This window comes from Puma concolor, chromosome B1 (assembly GCF_028749965.1).
Source record: "Puma concolor isolate L17-30 chromosome B1, mPumCon1.1.hap2, whole genome shotgun sequence".
Lineage (NCBI taxonomy): Eukaryota > Metazoa > Chordata > Mammalia > Carnivora > Felidae > Puma > Puma concolor.
The window spans coordinates 135,545,627-135,562,853 of NC_141670.1; the positions used below are offsets into that span (position 1 = coordinate 135,545,627).

The 17,227-nt window shown below is 35.6% G+C and overlaps 1 protein-coding gene across 10 annotated transcripts in view; it reads right to left on the minus strand.

The window, feature by feature from the left end:
* Positions 1-17,227, minus strand: part of PTPN13 (protein tyrosine phosphatase non-receptor type 13) — a 229,600-nt gene that overhangs the window by 73,979 nt on the left and 138,394 nt on the right. For all 10 annotated transcript variants that reach the window (XM_086704646.1, XM_086704647.1, XM_086704645.1 and 7 more), the window contains 7 exons: positions 14,615-14,710; positions 13,904-13,997; positions 6,698-6,920; positions 3,509-3,583; positions 3,205-3,379; positions 1,054-1,207; positions 402-540 (listed from right to left, as the gene is read on the minus strand). In XM_086704646.1, the coding sequence (XP_086560772.1) occupies positions 402-540; positions 1,054-1,207; positions 3,205-3,379; positions 3,509-3,583; positions 6,698-6,920; positions 13,904-13,997; positions 14,615-14,710 (956 nt within the window). The remainder of the gene's footprint in view (positions 1-401; positions 541-1,053; positions 1,208-3,204; positions 3,380-3,508; positions 3,584-6,697; positions 6,921-13,903; positions 13,998-14,614; positions 14,711-17,227) is intronic.

Consider the following 17,227-nt stretch of genomic DNA (forward strand, 5'->3'; position numbering starts at 1 on the left):
AAAAGGAAAGCTACAATGTATGATTTAAAAAAAAAAATTTTTATGTTTATTTTTGAGAGAGAGAGACAGAGTGTGAGCAGGGGAGGGGCAGACAGAGAGGAAGACACAGAATAGAAGCAGGCTCCAGGCACAGAGCCTGACGTGGGGCTGGAACCCACAAACTGTGAGATCATGACCTGAGCCGAAGTCAGACACTTAACCGACTGAGCCATCCAGGCGCCCCTATGCTGTATGATTTTATATACAAATGTATGCAGGGAACCTGGTCACTTTGAGGTACCAAACTAGACTTAAAAATCTCCAGATCTAAATAGCAAACACATGAACTAGGTTCAGTTCTTAATTATGTTGAGGATAAAAGTATTAATAAAAAGGTGGCCCTGGAGAAAAGCAAATCCTACCTCTGGTTGATAATCTCCATACTCAGCCTGGAGTGCCAAGGATGCTAGCAATAAAGAAGTCTCATCATCACAGTGCACCCTCTCCTCCAAGATATCCTTTCGGAGCTGAAGATAATACTGATGACAGGTCAGAGTATGTCTAGAACAATAAATGCACGCAGAAAACATGTAAACTTTATCTTGAATCTAAGGTGGTTTTTATTATTGGCCTATAAATTTAGTTCCCAAGATGGTTTATTATTAAGCTTTTTAAAAAAATGTTTATTTATTTATTTGGGGACAGAGAGAGAGAGAGAGAGAGAGAGAGAGAGAGTGTGCATGAGCAGGTGAAGGGCAGAGAGACAGGGAGAGAGAGAATCCCAAGCAGGCTGTGCTGTGAGCATGGAGCCCAACAAGGGGCTTGATCTCATAACCATAAGATCATGACCCGAGCCAAAATCAAGAGCCAGAAGCTTAACTAACTGAGACACCCAGGTGCCCCTATTATTTAGCTTTTAAGGCACAAGAATTTAATAAACTATATTGAAGGAAATATTCCTTTTATGATAATAACATTATCATTGGTCAGAATCAAATAATTCAGTAGAAGTAAACTAAATGGTCAAAAGTCTAGGCACCAAAAAGAGAAAGACAGAAACTCTTGTGTACTCACTGTATAAGAGTAACATCATCCATGAAAAATTTAATCCGGAAAAACAAAGTAAAATTAACAGTGGCTTTGCTCTTTTTCTTTGGTTCTTCTTTCCATCCCTCTGGGGCCACTTTGGTTAATTTTAAATCAGGATCAACAAAGAAATATTCATTATCTAAAACAGAAAGAGAAAACATTCAGATATAATAAAATACTTTAATGTTTTCTTCTGATTCCGTCAGGTTTTTTTTTCTTTTTTATCAGACTTGCACAAGACAGTTTCACACGAGAATAAAACCGGATTTCTAAGGAGTACGGCAAGGAACTCTGAAGCACTCCATGTGGATGGGGGCAAGATGCTAGGTCTCTGTCTTGTAAGAATGAGGGCTCTATGGGCAGACAGAACTGGATTCAACACCACTACATCATTTACTGTCTGCGGGACGCTCAATAAATTATTTAACCTTTCTAGACATCAATTTTCTTGTCTGTAAAATCAGGATAGTGCAAATTCCTGCTTTCTAGCATTGCTGTAGGGAACAAGTGACCTAACGTATATAAACCACTTGGTAAAACACGTGGCATATGGTAGGCATTCAATAAATATTAGCTATTATTTATTATTATTGAGCTTCCAACCGAAACCTAGGAGAAACAATACTCATCATTTTATTTCTATTTTTAATTCATTTAAATATTATTGATTTTCCAAGTAAAAATTATTCAATAAAATCTGACTTGTCCAGAATGTTTAAGAAATTAATGTATTATAAATAGAAATTCTGATTAATTATTCATGTGAATGGTGTCACCTGATTAGTCCAAAATTACAACTAGTAAAGTGACAGAACATTAGTAGGCACTAATTGAATATTTATTGGATGACTCTACCAAGTGAATTATTAGTTTTTAAGAAACAAGAATTCAAAAACTAAGTTGAAGAAAACATTTCTTTTGTGACAAAGAAGACATTATCCTGATCTTGTAGGGTTTCAGGATAATTTGATCCTTAATTGTAATTTATAGTACTCTGTTGTCTAAGCTAAGTGAAATTTTGAGGTAAATAGGAATCTAAAATATTAAAGAGTGACTTATAAATATAATGATTTATTAAAGAAGCATTTATTAAAGCCCAACTCCAAAGCAAGCAGCAGCTATGGAAATTCGAACTGATAAATAGGAATGGTTTCTTTTTAAAAAAAAATTTTTTTTTAATTAAGTTTATTTATTTTGAGAAACACAGACAGTGTGAGTGGGGGAGGGGCAGAGAGAGCGAGCGAGCGAGAGAGAGAGAGAGAGAGAGAGAGAATTCTAAGCAGGCTCTGCACCATCAGTGCAGAGCAGGATGAGGGGCTCGCACCCATGAAACTGTGAGATCATGACCTGAGCCAAAACCAAGAGTTGGATGCTTAACCGAATGAGCTACCCAGGCACCCCTAAATGTTTTACTTTTTGAGAGAGAGAGAGTGCAAGCAGGGGAGGAGCAGAGGGGGCGCCGCGGGGACAGAGGATCCAAAGCAGGCTCCATACTGATAGCAGCGAGCCCTACTGTGGGGCTTGAACTCATGAACTGTGAGATCACAACCTGAGCCGAAGCTGGATGCTCAAGACTGAGCCACCCAGGCGACCCAATAGGAGTGGTTTCTACTGAAGCTGTGCTCTGAGCCCACTGTGAATGTTTCAAAGTTCAGTGCACATAAAGCTTAAAAAATATGTAAAATGACTCATTTGCAGTCATGTACTGAAAACATTTAAAAAAGACGCTGTATATTTCTTTTTGGATAGTAGGCTGAAGAAGTTGATGTGAGTGGGGATTCAGAAACAGGATCCTGCTATATATTCAAATTCAGATTAGCAGGATACTTAATTTCTAGAGTACATATGTAGGCAACTGACATATATAATGGTCCCCAAAACAGAATAATTAAAATCCACTTTTGTATAGTGAGAGCTAAAGAAAAATCTTCATGGTCAGGTATAGAAGATGCTACAAGACACAGCTATTAAAACAGTGAACCTAATTAGGAGAAGGGAGTTCCTAACTCCTACTTCTCAATGCTGACATGTTCATGTAGTTAACATTTCCCAAAACAAGTTGGGCAATAACAGGTATGAAAGTCAGCTTGTTGCCAAGTTTCTATACTACACCCTGAACTTAAAATATCTTGGTACCTCTGAGGGTAGCTAAAGCAAATAAATGATGTTCCACTAAGCCAATGTGGGCCACAACCATATCAAACACATCTTTACATATAGTTTTGGTATCACAAGTCAGTTCCAGTCTCTGCCCACTCAGAAGCATTATGTTTACTTTTCTTCGGTTATCTTCATTCTTCCCTTTCTTGGTCTACAATTGAAAAAAAAAAAAGGAAGGACATCTATTAAAATGAATATTATAAGAATTTTAACTGTTTTTTAAAACAGTCATTACGGAAAATACTTTCTAAGAGTGACACAAATTGGTTTTATTACTTACAAGGATAGATCGTGGCAAATCCAAAGATATAAAGGGTTCAATCGTCATTTTCACAAACTCGGGGCCAAAGAAATTCTGCAAATCACATAGGTAGAATGAACAGTATTTACCATTTACTCTAGTGCTTTCCTTAAAGGGAAAATAATACAATAATAATATAAACAGAAGTTCTTCCTCAGTTTCATCTTCGACAGTGATGTCAAATGTAAAGCCTTGCTTCATACTGTTTTATAAGTTTTTCTTTTTTTGGCCTTTAGATAAACTCAGATGCTCAAACACAGTGGTAGTCTTAATTACCGATGTAATACAGTTATCAAGTTCATGATAAGGATTCGGTTTAGTACTGCTAATGTGTCAATTGATTGAACACAGTTTCATTTGTTTTAGAGAGTGATATTTAAGGTGTTCTAAAACAAATCACAGTTAAAGGACAACATGTACTTTGTAATTACAAAATATACATATCTATTCGTAATCATGTTTTTGGAACACTGTGACACTGTGTCTTTTTTCTTTTTGTCTAAATAGTGACAACTAGGGATATTAAGGCATCAGTCTTTGTCCCCAACTGCTGCCTCTAGTGAGAAAACATTGTCTCAGAAGATGGGGGAGATGGGGGAGACAAAAGTGGAGTCCACACACTGCATTTACTGCTTTTTAATCTAGTCTTTTCCTTTACCTCTTGTATATCTAGAAGTTTTGCCAAGAGTGGATAACTGGTTGAGGAAATAACTTAAACTCTAGATGGGAGCAGGATTCAGAATAGACTGAAAGTTTATGTCCAAATGGACAAGGGCTATCTTGAGGCCAAAGACAACAGGTGGTGTGTGTGCATGCGTGTGTGCTCGCGTTAATGCACATGCATGTGTTTGCACTAATGAAGGTTACCAGAGTTTTATTGTTTTTTTTTTTTTTTTTTTGGTTTCTTCTTTGGCTTCATGGTGTGGGAATTCTATCCAATTAACCAAGTGTGGAACATGTGACAGATACCATTTAAGTAAAACTTTAACATTAAGTGCCTGTTAATACTCAACGAACCAATTGGTAGGCCACATTTTAAACGAGAATAGAAATAGAGCAGAAAAGATGAAAATGGTCTGCCGTGGGAAACACAGAATCTAATACAGATCAACTAAGGCAACAGTATATAAACAAGTTAAAGTGTGTCTGTACCAAAAGTAACAGAAAAAAATTAAAGGGAAAGAATACCATTTATGAATCTCTAGTGAGCCACAGTTCTGCATTAGAACTGTGCATACACACACACACACACACACACACACACACACACGTGTATATATATATATATATATATATATACACGTGTGTGTGTGTGTGCTCTTTATGCTCTATATATGCATATATATATATATATATGCTCTTTATGCTTTATGCATGCCTTTAATTATTGGAGACCCAACTAAATTGTACAATATTCTGCCTAGTGCTTACTTTTGACAAAGGTATTGGTTCTAATCATAAATTGATGAGACCTCATTGAGTTTCTTCCTTTCAGCTTAAAATAAATTCAGTTATGTTTTAAAATTGGACAATATCTTATAAAGTATGACCCAATTCCACATTCTAAAAATTAGCACGAGTAAGGCACAAACTGGTTTAAAAATTGACCTAAAGTCATTTAACAGCATTATTAGCAATGGAAACCAAGTCTTCAAATGTGTGGTTCAATGCAATTTTTACCCAATACTATTTTTTCTCCTTAGAAAACTATGACAGAAATTTGAATTCTCTCAACTCTAGGGCATACAAATGTGCTTTTAAGACAATTCTTTGAAACAAGCAACAAAAAACAAAACAGAATGGGGTAACACACTTTGTGCAGAGCTAAAAAGAAAAAATTCACTCTAGATTTTATTACTTTTACTACCATTTATTTCATGTTTGAAGAGTTATTTGTGAAGGAACAATACAAAAAAAGATACTGCCTCACCTATCAAATTTATGATGATAAAAAAATGACAGTATCCAGAGTAGGTAAGAATATCGCGAAAAGGCATGATCACAGGAAGCATAAATTGGTACAAACTTTTTGAGGGGCAATTCGACAATACATATCAAATGTCCTAAAAGGTGTTGGCCTTTGACTTGGCTATTCTATTTGGAGGAAATTACGTGCAAAGATTTAGCTAAAGGGATGTTCATCAGAGCGTTGCTTACAATAGCAACAACAACAAATTAGAAATATTTTTCATGTCCAATAACTGGAAACTGATTGAAGAAATCACCGTATATGATAAAGGCACATAATGGAGTATTTTACAACCATTAACAATAATATTATAGAAAATGTTAAATGTTCCAGATATTTTACATGAGAGAATTGTTAATTTTGAGCTTATGTTTATAAAATTATATAGGACATATGTTGAAAGAAAAATATAAACTAACTGAACATTTAAAAAATCCTCCACTGATACAAGATGCAGATTTGTTCCTTTTGTCTGAATATTGTAATATAAAGATATGATGCTTGGAGCTAATGTGGTCATCTTTTGACTACAAAATAAATTGCTATCAAAATTCTGAAAATGGCAGAGCAGAAAGGTTGAATGCACTTGATAACATTCTTGAGCTTCTGAACCAACATTTAGTTCTCTGTTCCTGATCTTGGTTTGTGGGATAATAAATTTCTTAATATTAAAAGATAATCTCCTACATTGCTGAATAAATCTAGGTGACTTTAAGGATCATGAATATACTTTTAAAATACACAGTTATTATAAATCCATTTAATGTTATTCTAAAAATGAAATCATGAAAACAGCTAAATATTTAATATCAACCAATATGATATTTAACACTAATAGATTAATATGGGATTTCAATTTCATCTACAGGCAACTTTAGGACACCTATAGAATTTAAAAAGTATTTTGCATAATATTTCCCTGTGAGACCAAGTTTATTTTTTTATTTTTTTTCCATAAATAAATTTTATTTATTTATTTATTTATTTATTTAATTTTATTTAATTGTATTTTTTTAAATGAAATTTATTGTCAAATTGATTTCCATACAACACCCAGTGCTCATCCCAAAAAATGCCCTCTTAAATACCCATCACCCACCCACCACTCCCTCCCACCCCCCATCAACCCTCAGTTTGTTCTCAATTTTTAAGAGCCTGTGAGACCAAGTTTAAATGCAGTAATCTGAGAATTAACTTACCCTCAGTTTTCTTTGGGTCATGGCTGTTTCAAGGGCCATTTCTCTTAAGGGATCCCTGCTGATGTCAAGCATAGAGGCTTTGATTGTGTCTCCTGGATACAGGCTCAACCGAGACTGTCTAAGGGCCATTCTGGCTTGCAGCTGCATCATTTCTTCTTCTTGCCGTTTTAGCATAATCTCTTGATTAATTAAGTTGCCTTCAAGGGGTGTTTCATATTGTCTACTATATAGAAAAGAGAAAAGGGTTGGGAAGAAAATAATTATTTTAAGTCTAATCGAGAAAAAAAAAACATGTTAAGTAAGATATCAAGAATTTACACAGATTTTATTTTGTCATCTCAGAAGAACCCGTGCAGTAACATTTCAATCCTACTTTTTTAATGTATCGATATAGTATGCTGTCCCATTTTCACTGGATAGATCTATATGTTCCACCTCTTCTCTGAACATTCTAGCATCCTCTGAACACTGCTTCCACTGCGATTCTCTTCAGATGGGGCTGTTTTATTCTTAGAGTCCTGTATTTACCACTGGGCCTGGAGATGGGATAGAGATTCCCCTTAATTCTTGTATCAGCTTCCTGACCCTTGTTGACCTACAATAGCCCCCAGCCTCCCTGAAGTACATGCTATGAAATCACTCAATCCACTGCTCTGCTTTGCTGTAGATATTTATTGTCCTATTGATCAACACTCCCTTATTCATTAAAGATTTAAGTGCCTGACTCAGTCCTCTTCTCCACCAGTGCTCCTGTCATCATTTAAGGTGGTGTCACATAGACTGAGAAGTCCTCCAGCACTCTGGCCTCCTCCACTTCTGCCAGCCATCTAGTCCCATGGTCATGCTGCCTATAAACAATAACTGTCTATTTCTATCCTCCAATGGCCTCTCCATATAATCCCTTCTTTTTTTGTCTTTTTTCTTTTTCTTTTTAGCTCACTACTTCGAATACCCTTCTTCAAATAATTCATTGACTCCATCACTTTCTGTTATCTCTTTGCCCTTATCCTGCTTGAATTCCAAAGCCCATTATTAAAATCACCCCTTTGCAAACAATCTCAACTCTCCTGAAACTGCAGAACCATGCTGACTGATCTCATTGGGCTCTCAGCACTGCCTGGTAACTCATTTTCTTAGAGAACTATTTTATATCTTCTTCCTTCCCTTTTCTTTTCAAAGCTCAAATACTCTCTCCTTCTCTACTGATGACCTTTCCCCAGTTGTCTTGGTGAAATAAGAAGCAATCCGGAAATAACTTCCTCATCCTTCTACCACCAAACTTTCCACATTTACGTCCATATATTCTGTCTTCTCTTCTGTTACAACGATGGATCTCCTGCACACTCACATGGGCCCAATACCTCCACTGTGCATAAAATTCCACCCCCTCTCCTACTCAAAGACTTTGCTCCTGCAATTATCCCCTCACATGCATTGTACACTATGTTATTTTCATTAGTATACAAAAATGATATACTATTTCCTACTCAGAACAGAAAATCCTCGTTTGGTTCTACAACCCCTTTTGGACTCTATCCCATTTTTTTTCCTGCTGTCTTTTAGAGTAAATCTCTTCAAATTATTTAAGCTTTATCTCTACTTCATCTCCCAGTCTCTTAGACTCAAACCAATGGTTTTAGTCCCTACTATTCCACCGAAGCTGTTCACAAAAATGACTGACCTCTGCTGTCAAAGCCAAAAGATAGTTATCAATTTTCATTTTACTTGACTTCTAAGTGCCAAAAGATATAGTTGCTTAGTCCTTCCAATTCTTAAAACATTTCCCTTTGGGAAGTCCATGCTCTTTTTATTCTCCTTCTACTTTAGTGGCTCTTCCTCCTTAGTCTCTTTTGCTGGCTCCTCCCTTGTTTATAATCTAGTGTTAGACTACAACAGCCCTCAGCCCTCCAGATTTTCCAAGTCTCCATATATACTCCATACCTACCTGATCTCATCTAATTACATGGCCTTAATTACTTTATATTTCCCTATAACCCAGTCTCTCCTCTGAATTCTAATTCTATTTGCCTACGTGAGTGTTTTACTTGGATGTTAATATCCATCCTTAGGTTAATATGTCTCGAACCAGATTCTTGATATTTTTCCCCCATGTTGAACCTTTTTTCAAACTGGTTGCTTACAACACAACTGGGAATCATTCTTGATTCCTCTATCTTGCAAATCCCATGTCCAATTGAGTAGCAAATCCTGTAGGCAGAACCTTGAAAATATCTATATCTGAGTCTTCTCTATCACCAACATACTAGTCTGTGCTGTATCCATCCAAATGTACTACTATCACTGACTAACTGGTCTCTTGCTCTAATCTGTTCTTCACAGAACAAAACAGAGTAATCCCATTAAAATGTAAATTAGATCTAGGTTTTCAAGCCATCCAATGGCATCCCATTAAACTTAGAATAACATCTAAAGTATTCACCTAAGTTTCTGAGGTCTGACATGATTTGGGTCCTGGTTACCACCCACTCTGCCCCCTTCACTCATCCTGCTGCACCCACACTGTCCTTCCTGTATTCCTCTAATAGTCTAACATGCAACACATCTCCCATACCTCTGCTTCCTCAAGGCCTCTACTTTTGTAATTTCTTTTGTCTGGAAGGAACCCTCTGCCTCCTGATATCTGCATAGTTCACACTGTCCCTTAAAATAGTTTTCTCTTCAAATGTAACCCTTTGGAGAGGACTTCTCTAATTGCCCAACCTATGTAAAATAGAACTTGGACATCACACCCCTGCACTCTCTATCCTTTCAGCCTGCCTTCTCTCTCTCTCTTTTTTTTTTAATGAATTTTTTAATGAGAAAAAAATTTTATTATTGGGGCACCTGGGTGGCTCAGTGGTTAAGCATTCAACTGTTGATTTCGGCAGAGGTCATGATCTCATGGTTGTGAGATGGAGCCCCACGTGTCAGGCTCATGCTGGGTGTTGGAGCCTGCTTAAAATTCTCTTTCTTCCTCCCTTTGCCCCTCCCCCGCTTGCATGTATCTGCTCTCCCTTAAACAATTTTTTAAATTATAAAAGTGTAGTTGATATACAGTGGTTTATTAGTTTCAGGTGAACAACATGGTGATGTGACAATTCTATATTAGTCAATCTTACCACATTAAGTGTCATCACCATACAACATTATTACAATATTCCTAAGTATATTCCCCATGCTGTATTTTTCCTTTCTGTGACTTATTTGTTTTATAACTGGAAGACCATACCTTTTAATCCTCTTTATCTAATCCTCCTTCATCCCTTCCCACTTTGGCAATTAACAGTTTGTTGATTAGTAAGTCTGTTTGTGTTTGTTCATTTGTTTTGATTTTTAGATTCCATATATAAGTGAAATCATATGGTATCTGTCTTTCTCTTATTTCACTCAGCATAATACCCTCTAGGTCCATCCATGTTGTCGCAAATGGCAAGATCTCATTCTCTTTTATGGCTGGGTAATATTTCATTGTGTGTGTGTGTGTGTGTGTGTGTGTGTGTGTGTGTATGAGAGAGAGAGAGAGAGAGTGTCCGTGTTTTCTTTACCTATTCATCTACTGATGGGCACTTGGGTTGCTTCCATCTTGGTTATTATAAATAATGTTGCAATAAACATATAGGTGCATATATGTTTTTAAATTTGATATTTTAATTTTCTTTGGGTACATATCTACTAGTGGAATTATTGAATCATATGATAGTTCCTTTTTAATTTTTTTGAGGAACCTCCACACTGTTTTCCACAGTGGTTGCACCATTTTACATTCTTAGCAACTGTGCCTGAGGATTCCTTTTCTCTATATCCTCGCCAATGCTTGTTTCTTATCTTTTTGATTTTAGCCATTCTAACAGGTATGAGATGATATGCACTGTGGTTTTTAAATTGGATTATTTGGCTTTTTTGAGGGGGGAGGGTTGAGTTGTATAATTTCTTTACATTTTAGCTATGATCCCTTAACAGATATTTTCATATAAATATTTTCTCCCATTCAATAGGTTGACTTTTCATTTTGTTTATGGTTTCCTTCTATGTGCACTCTCTATCCCCTTAGCATGCTTTATTTTTCTTCAAAGCACCATCATTATCTGATTTTTTTTTTTTTTTTATGGTCTCGTTCATGGCTTTATCTCCAGTACCTAAAAGTTGCCAGTACATGGTAGGTTCGCAGGAATCATTTCTTGAGCAAATGACAGAATATAATATTATGGCTCTCTCACTTAAGGGGGTCAAGTATAATAATAAGAATTTGAATCTAGACATTTTAACTCACACCTGTTATTTTCATCAACCATATTGGCCTTCTTGTTCAAATTATTTTATACCGCAGCTACAAACAGGTAGCCAAAATGACTAATTATCATTTAATCTCTCTCAACACAATATCTGGTTGAAGTTCCTATAAAGGCTAAAAAGTTTGAGACCAAAAAAAAAAAAAAAAAACCAAAACCAAAAACAACAACAACAAAAAACCCAAAATAAAACAAAAATAAAGACAAAGCAAACAAAAGAACAAAACTAAGAAAATCTGGATCATTTAGGAATGAATAAACAGGTTGTTTTAAGTCAGAAAAACAGGCTACTTGTCAAGCAAATAGGTTCAGAAGCCATGGGAATTGTACTGCATATAAACTGAACTTTGTAAGTTAACACAGAAAACACTTAGAGATGTTCTTTGGAAAATAGCTTTGAATATCCTTTTTGGTCACTGAAAGACACTTTTGATAACTCAGAATCAAAAAATTACTCATTCTGCTGCATCTGACTCATAGTTTCCTGTTAATTTCCCCCCACCCTTTACGATACAAATCAATAGACTGCCTGGATCTGTTTTTCCATTTAATTCTAGCTAAAGGGAATGGAAATTTTTATAAAGAAGCATGCAACATGTCAAAATACAACACTATTTATAGATCTCACAAATATATGACCTAAAGAACAAAACAGGACCTCCTAATTGTGTGCCAGCATGCTAAGGATGTTATCAGAAACCTTTGTGTACATTCAGAAAATTCTGTGCTTGAATAAGGAATTTAGAGTATTTTAGTTAATGTGTTTTCCTGTGGGCAGAAAAAGAGGGTGAGACTTGTCTAAAAGAAGTTGAGTTTAGCATATTACATCAAGTTTAATATATACAGACTTAACAATCTACTTCTTGAAATATTTTTTATTATGTTTTCATCTAATGGAGATGCTATGGATGTTACATGGAGTTTTTTTCTCCTCTTAAAGTATGAACTAAAAGATAGTTTATCATTAGAACACAATTTTATAAGCTAAAGTGGTCTTAAAATTAACATCCCCTAAAAATAAAATCAGTCAGAACTAAGGTTCTCTCATAATCTTTTGAGGTAATTCACCAAGAAAATTGAAATAAGGCTCACAAAATGACTTAATTTTATTTGGAGGAATATATATATATATATTTTTTAATTTTTTTTTCAACATTTATTTATTTTTGGGACAGAGAGAGACAGAGCATGAACGGGGGAGGGGCAGAGAGAGAGGGAGACACAGAATCGGAAACAGGCTCCAGGCTCTGAGCCATCAGCCCAGAGCCCGACGCGGGGGTCGAACTCACGGACCGCGAGATCGTGACCTGGCTGAAGTCGGACGCTTAACCGACTGCGCCACCCAGGCACCCCAGGAGGAATATATTTTTAAATAACTAACAAATGAACTATAAAATCAATTAATTTTTAAATCATAAGCTTAATAATTCTCCAGTTGTTATCTTTACTCATGCTTTTCATCAACCTAAAGGGCATCATACTATTAATATAAATTTTCTCCAAATTAAATATATAGATAGGAGTGACTCCCTCAATTCATCAGAGAGCTTAGTGCATTTCCATATTTGCTTCTTACTGCTGTTCATCTCCAAATGCTTTTGTGTCTTTAAGAAAATGTATAATACCAATCATAAATCTTTTTGTCTCTTACCTCTTTGTTCAAAATTACTAAGTCAGGGTCTCACCACAATGGGGTCTTATTAATATAAAATTCTATTACGCAAATATAACACAGCTTTAGGTAAATGAATACTTATTAGAGCTTTCCTCAAAGTAAATAAAGTATCATGGACTATCTTAAAAAAGCATAAGAGAGAAGAGAAAAAGACATAAATTTAATAAAAAATGGAATGCTGAAAGGAATTACTTTAGTGCAATGTAATTAATTGCTTGGATTCTAAACCCTAGATAAATTGTCTGCTTTAATCACATGGCTAGGGTTACCTGGTCTATTAATAGTTTACGGGTGTGAAACAGTGTCTACCAGAATTAATTAACTTACGGGCAAGTTTCTGTTAATCTCCAAATGATTCTTTTGTATATGGCGGCACTTGAACTAAACAAACAGATATCAAATTTAAAAGGATTTGCATGGTTTCTAAGTAAATTCTAAAGCAACCTTTTTATAAATTTCAAATCAATGTTTAACATTAACAATATGCTTTATTCATGTAAGGGAACTGTGCACATGTGAAAAGGATACACAGCAATATATTCACTACTGGTTTGATACTTTTTGCTTTAAACAAAGTAAATCAATATACAGCTATGATACTACCATCCTAAGCCCAACACATAAATAATACCTAACACCTTATTAGAAAGTCGACCATTTCAGTATGAAAATGAACTCTAAACAGCCCAAACTGGACTTAAAAAAAAACACAAGTTAAAAACAAAAACAAAAACAAAAAAACACAAGTTAACCTCTTGTAAGCCAGTAAATATGTAGTGAATAATTAACTTTTTACATAATAGGTTATTTAGTAGTAACCTATTTATTATTCATTCAACAAATAATACTCCCTGAAAATCTGCTTGTGGAGCCTATTCAACCTTTCAAAAGAGAAATTATTGTCTTAGAAATCAAGGTTTACTATCTTCTCACAGATGCTTAATGCCATGCCTTCTGAACTTCCTGTTAATAATGATTTTATATTCATATTAACAATTTTAATTTCAAACACAGACTATAAATAATCAGAGCCAATTCTCATTTTAAAAGATGCAACAACTCAAATTACTACAATGTCTTTCACATAATTAAATGAATTTCCAAGAATTAAAAAGAGGAGGGAAGGGGAAAATGGAGAAAATAGAGAAAAAAGGATAATTTTCAAAAATTCTCCTTGATTCTAATAAAGAAAAAAAACTCACGTGTCACTGGAAATATATTACTATTTTTCCTATCACATACCTTGGTCTCTGTGATGGGCCTTGACCTGGGGTTTCATCCAGCCCTGGGAGACCACTGTTGGACTCAAACCTTTTTGAAGCTTCACTTTTTCGTACTAAAGAATGAAAAAAAATAACACAGGTAATAAAAATATAAAGTAACTTATTTAAAACTAAAACACTGAGCAGATACGTAAGATAATTTTTACAAATTATATTCATACCACCAAATTAATGATATAATGTCATTAAACTCTTCAGAGGTAAGTTATTTTTGAAGACAGTGAATTATTTCCTATTATGAAAATGACTATATTGTTATTTGATGAAACTGCTATTAAGTTCCTATAATACTGTTAAAATGAGTAACTGGCAGCTTTTTATAATTTTTAAATTTCATATAAAATTATTCTTTTGATACCTTATATCTTAACACTACTGAATAAGAAGAACTATTGAAAAAGAAGAATAATTTTTTTTTAACGTTTATTTATTTTTGAGACACAGAGAGACAGAACATGAACAGGGGAGGGTCAGAGAGAGGGAGATACAAAATCTGAAACAGGCTCCAGGCTCTGAGCTGTCAGCACAGAGCCCAACGCGGGGCTCGAACTCACGGACTGCAAGATCATGACCTGAGCCGAAGTCGTACGCTCAACTGACTGAGCCACCCAGGTGTCCCTGAAAATTCATGGATTCTTAAAAACATTTTGGTTATTCAGATGCCTCTCACCTTGTCGGAAATCTGATTCAGAGGAAATAATAGATGGACTTTCACTGGAAGTACTAAAAATATCACTGTGGTAAGTTTTATATCTTCGAATTGGTTCTAAAAGAATTAAAAGAAAAACATTAGAAAGCAAATCCATTTCTGTTCCACACAAATCAGATATTACATTTACTCTTATGAGACTAGAACATTTTATGTATTGCTTTAAATTTACCAATTGCTGGATAATACTCAAACAACGTGATTCCAATTTTGAGGCAGGTTAGCATACTGGTTAAGAACCTGGACTCTGACACCAGATTGCCTGGGTTTGAATCTCAGCTCACTACTTGCCAGGTGTGTGACACTTTAAGAAGGGAACTGAAGCTTCCTGTGACTCATCTTCAGCTGAAAAGGGGGTATAATAATAGTGTACACCTAGTAGTGTTGTTGCATCAGATGAAGTGATATATGCAAAGCTCTTAGAACACAGTGGATGTTATATAAACATCATCATTAAGCAGTTTTTGAAAGGTCACTATGTGTAATTCTCTGTGTTACATGCTATAAAGGAATAGAAAACCCAAAGACACAGTCCCAAGCTCAAATAATTTAAAATGTTTAAGGACAAAAATACTTAATTGAAGACAGGATGTTTAGATCTACCAGAATGAGATGAATAAGCATTGGGAGTGTGTGTGTGTGTGTGTGGGGGGGGGGTACTTTGTGGGGTTGTGCAGTGTGTGCCCTGTATAAGGTGGGTAGGACCACATTAAAATAAAAATTCTATCTTCTAAATGTTTCTAATTCATTTCTCTTCTTCGTACTCACAGTCATAGATCACTGTTCATCTCATGTCTAGGCTACTTCATGTATCCTAGATTCCCTCTTCTGCAATCTTACCCATTTCATATTATGATTCACATTACAGAGAGTGAACTTTCCAGAAATAAAAATCTGGGCATATTGCTATCATCTCTTAAAGTTTCAAAATACAGTTTATAAACTCCTTAGCTTGATATTCAAAGCCTTTAACAACCTGGTCTCTGACTACATTTATAGCAGTGGCTCTTCATATTGTGAAGTCACAGATACACTTGTTAGAATTAGATGGAAACTACAAACCTCTCTCCACCCACTCCCCAAAACATACAAAAATACATTTAAATAGGGCTTTAAAAACTCAATGTAAAAAAAAAAAAATTGACTGAATGAGTTATCTGAATCTTTGTGGCAGATTGGAACGTCTGAGCACGATGTTAATCAGTGGATAATAAGCCTGCAGATTGGGAAAGACTGAAATTGCAAATGATAGTGGGGAAAATTGATGAAAAAATGTGCTGAAGGAGACAGGAAATGGAAAAACACCCCAACATACATGGATGGTCAGTTTGGCAAGGAGGAAGAACCTTTTCTTCATAAGAGAAAGAAATGATGAACAGGGAAAGAGTGAAAATATAGAAGGAATCCAGGATACTCATATCAGAAGTTGCCTTACTCCTGGTATGAAAAAGTGCATTACTCCTGGGAATCAGTGGCCGGGAGCTTCAGAAGAGTAAAGAAATTCTGCTATGAAGAATTTACTGATAAGAGTCAGTAAAAACCACATGACACCCTTTATGTAGCCATGAGAGTATAGATTAGGCTAGAATGCATGAATTTTATTGGAACCAATCAGAATGGTTTTGTGGCTTTTTCTTGGCAGTAGAGAAGGAAAACCATGGGAAACTCCTGGAACTGAGGGGAGACATGGGATGTGTGACAGCACACAATGGAGACATGTGAGGGATTCTTTTTTTACTAGTTTGCAAGATTGAGAACAGGAACTTTGCAGAATGAATTATTCCTGTGCTGCAAGGTGTTCACTAGAGATTGTTGAAGGAAAAAGAGATGGATAAATGAATGAAATAGTCAAATGGCATCACAGAACCAGGACGGAAATGATGTGCTGGCAGGATCGGGAGGTCATGCTGAGGCAAAACTTTAAAGAAGTGAGAGGAGTAGAAGTAAAAATGGCTGTGGGCTTGATGGAGATGAAGTTGCACATTGTCTTGTGCCAATGTTTACCTGGAACAGTAGGCATAATATAGAAGACCCCTACTTTGTTTAGCTTTATACACACTGAAAATGAGTATTAAATAATACTATAATTAGTGGAAAGGGTTTTAGGGTTGAAAATCCAAATATTTACCAGTGCTTCTAAAAAATGATTCCATTCTACCACAAGGAAGTCTTACAGTAAATAAGATAATTTTTAAAAAACTCCTCTGGTTTAAGATAAATGTGATTTGAAAAGATTGTAGAAGACATCAAACAATGGTTTTGTTTAATTCTATTTAAATGTAATGAACAGGGGCGCCTGGGTGGCGCAGTCGGTTAAGCGTCCGACTTCAGCCAGGTCACGATCTCGCGGTCCGCGAGTTCGAGCCCCGCGTCGGGCTCTGGGCTGATGGCTCAGAGCCTGGAGCCTGTTTCCGATTCTGTGTCTCCCTCTCTCTCTCTGCCCCTCCCCCGTTCATGCTCTGTCTCTCTCTGTCCCAAAAATAAATAAAAAATGTTGAAAAAAAAATAAATGTAATGAACATAGTTAAATGGTTACTTAAGAAGAACTGCTATTTTCAAGGGGCACTAACAAAC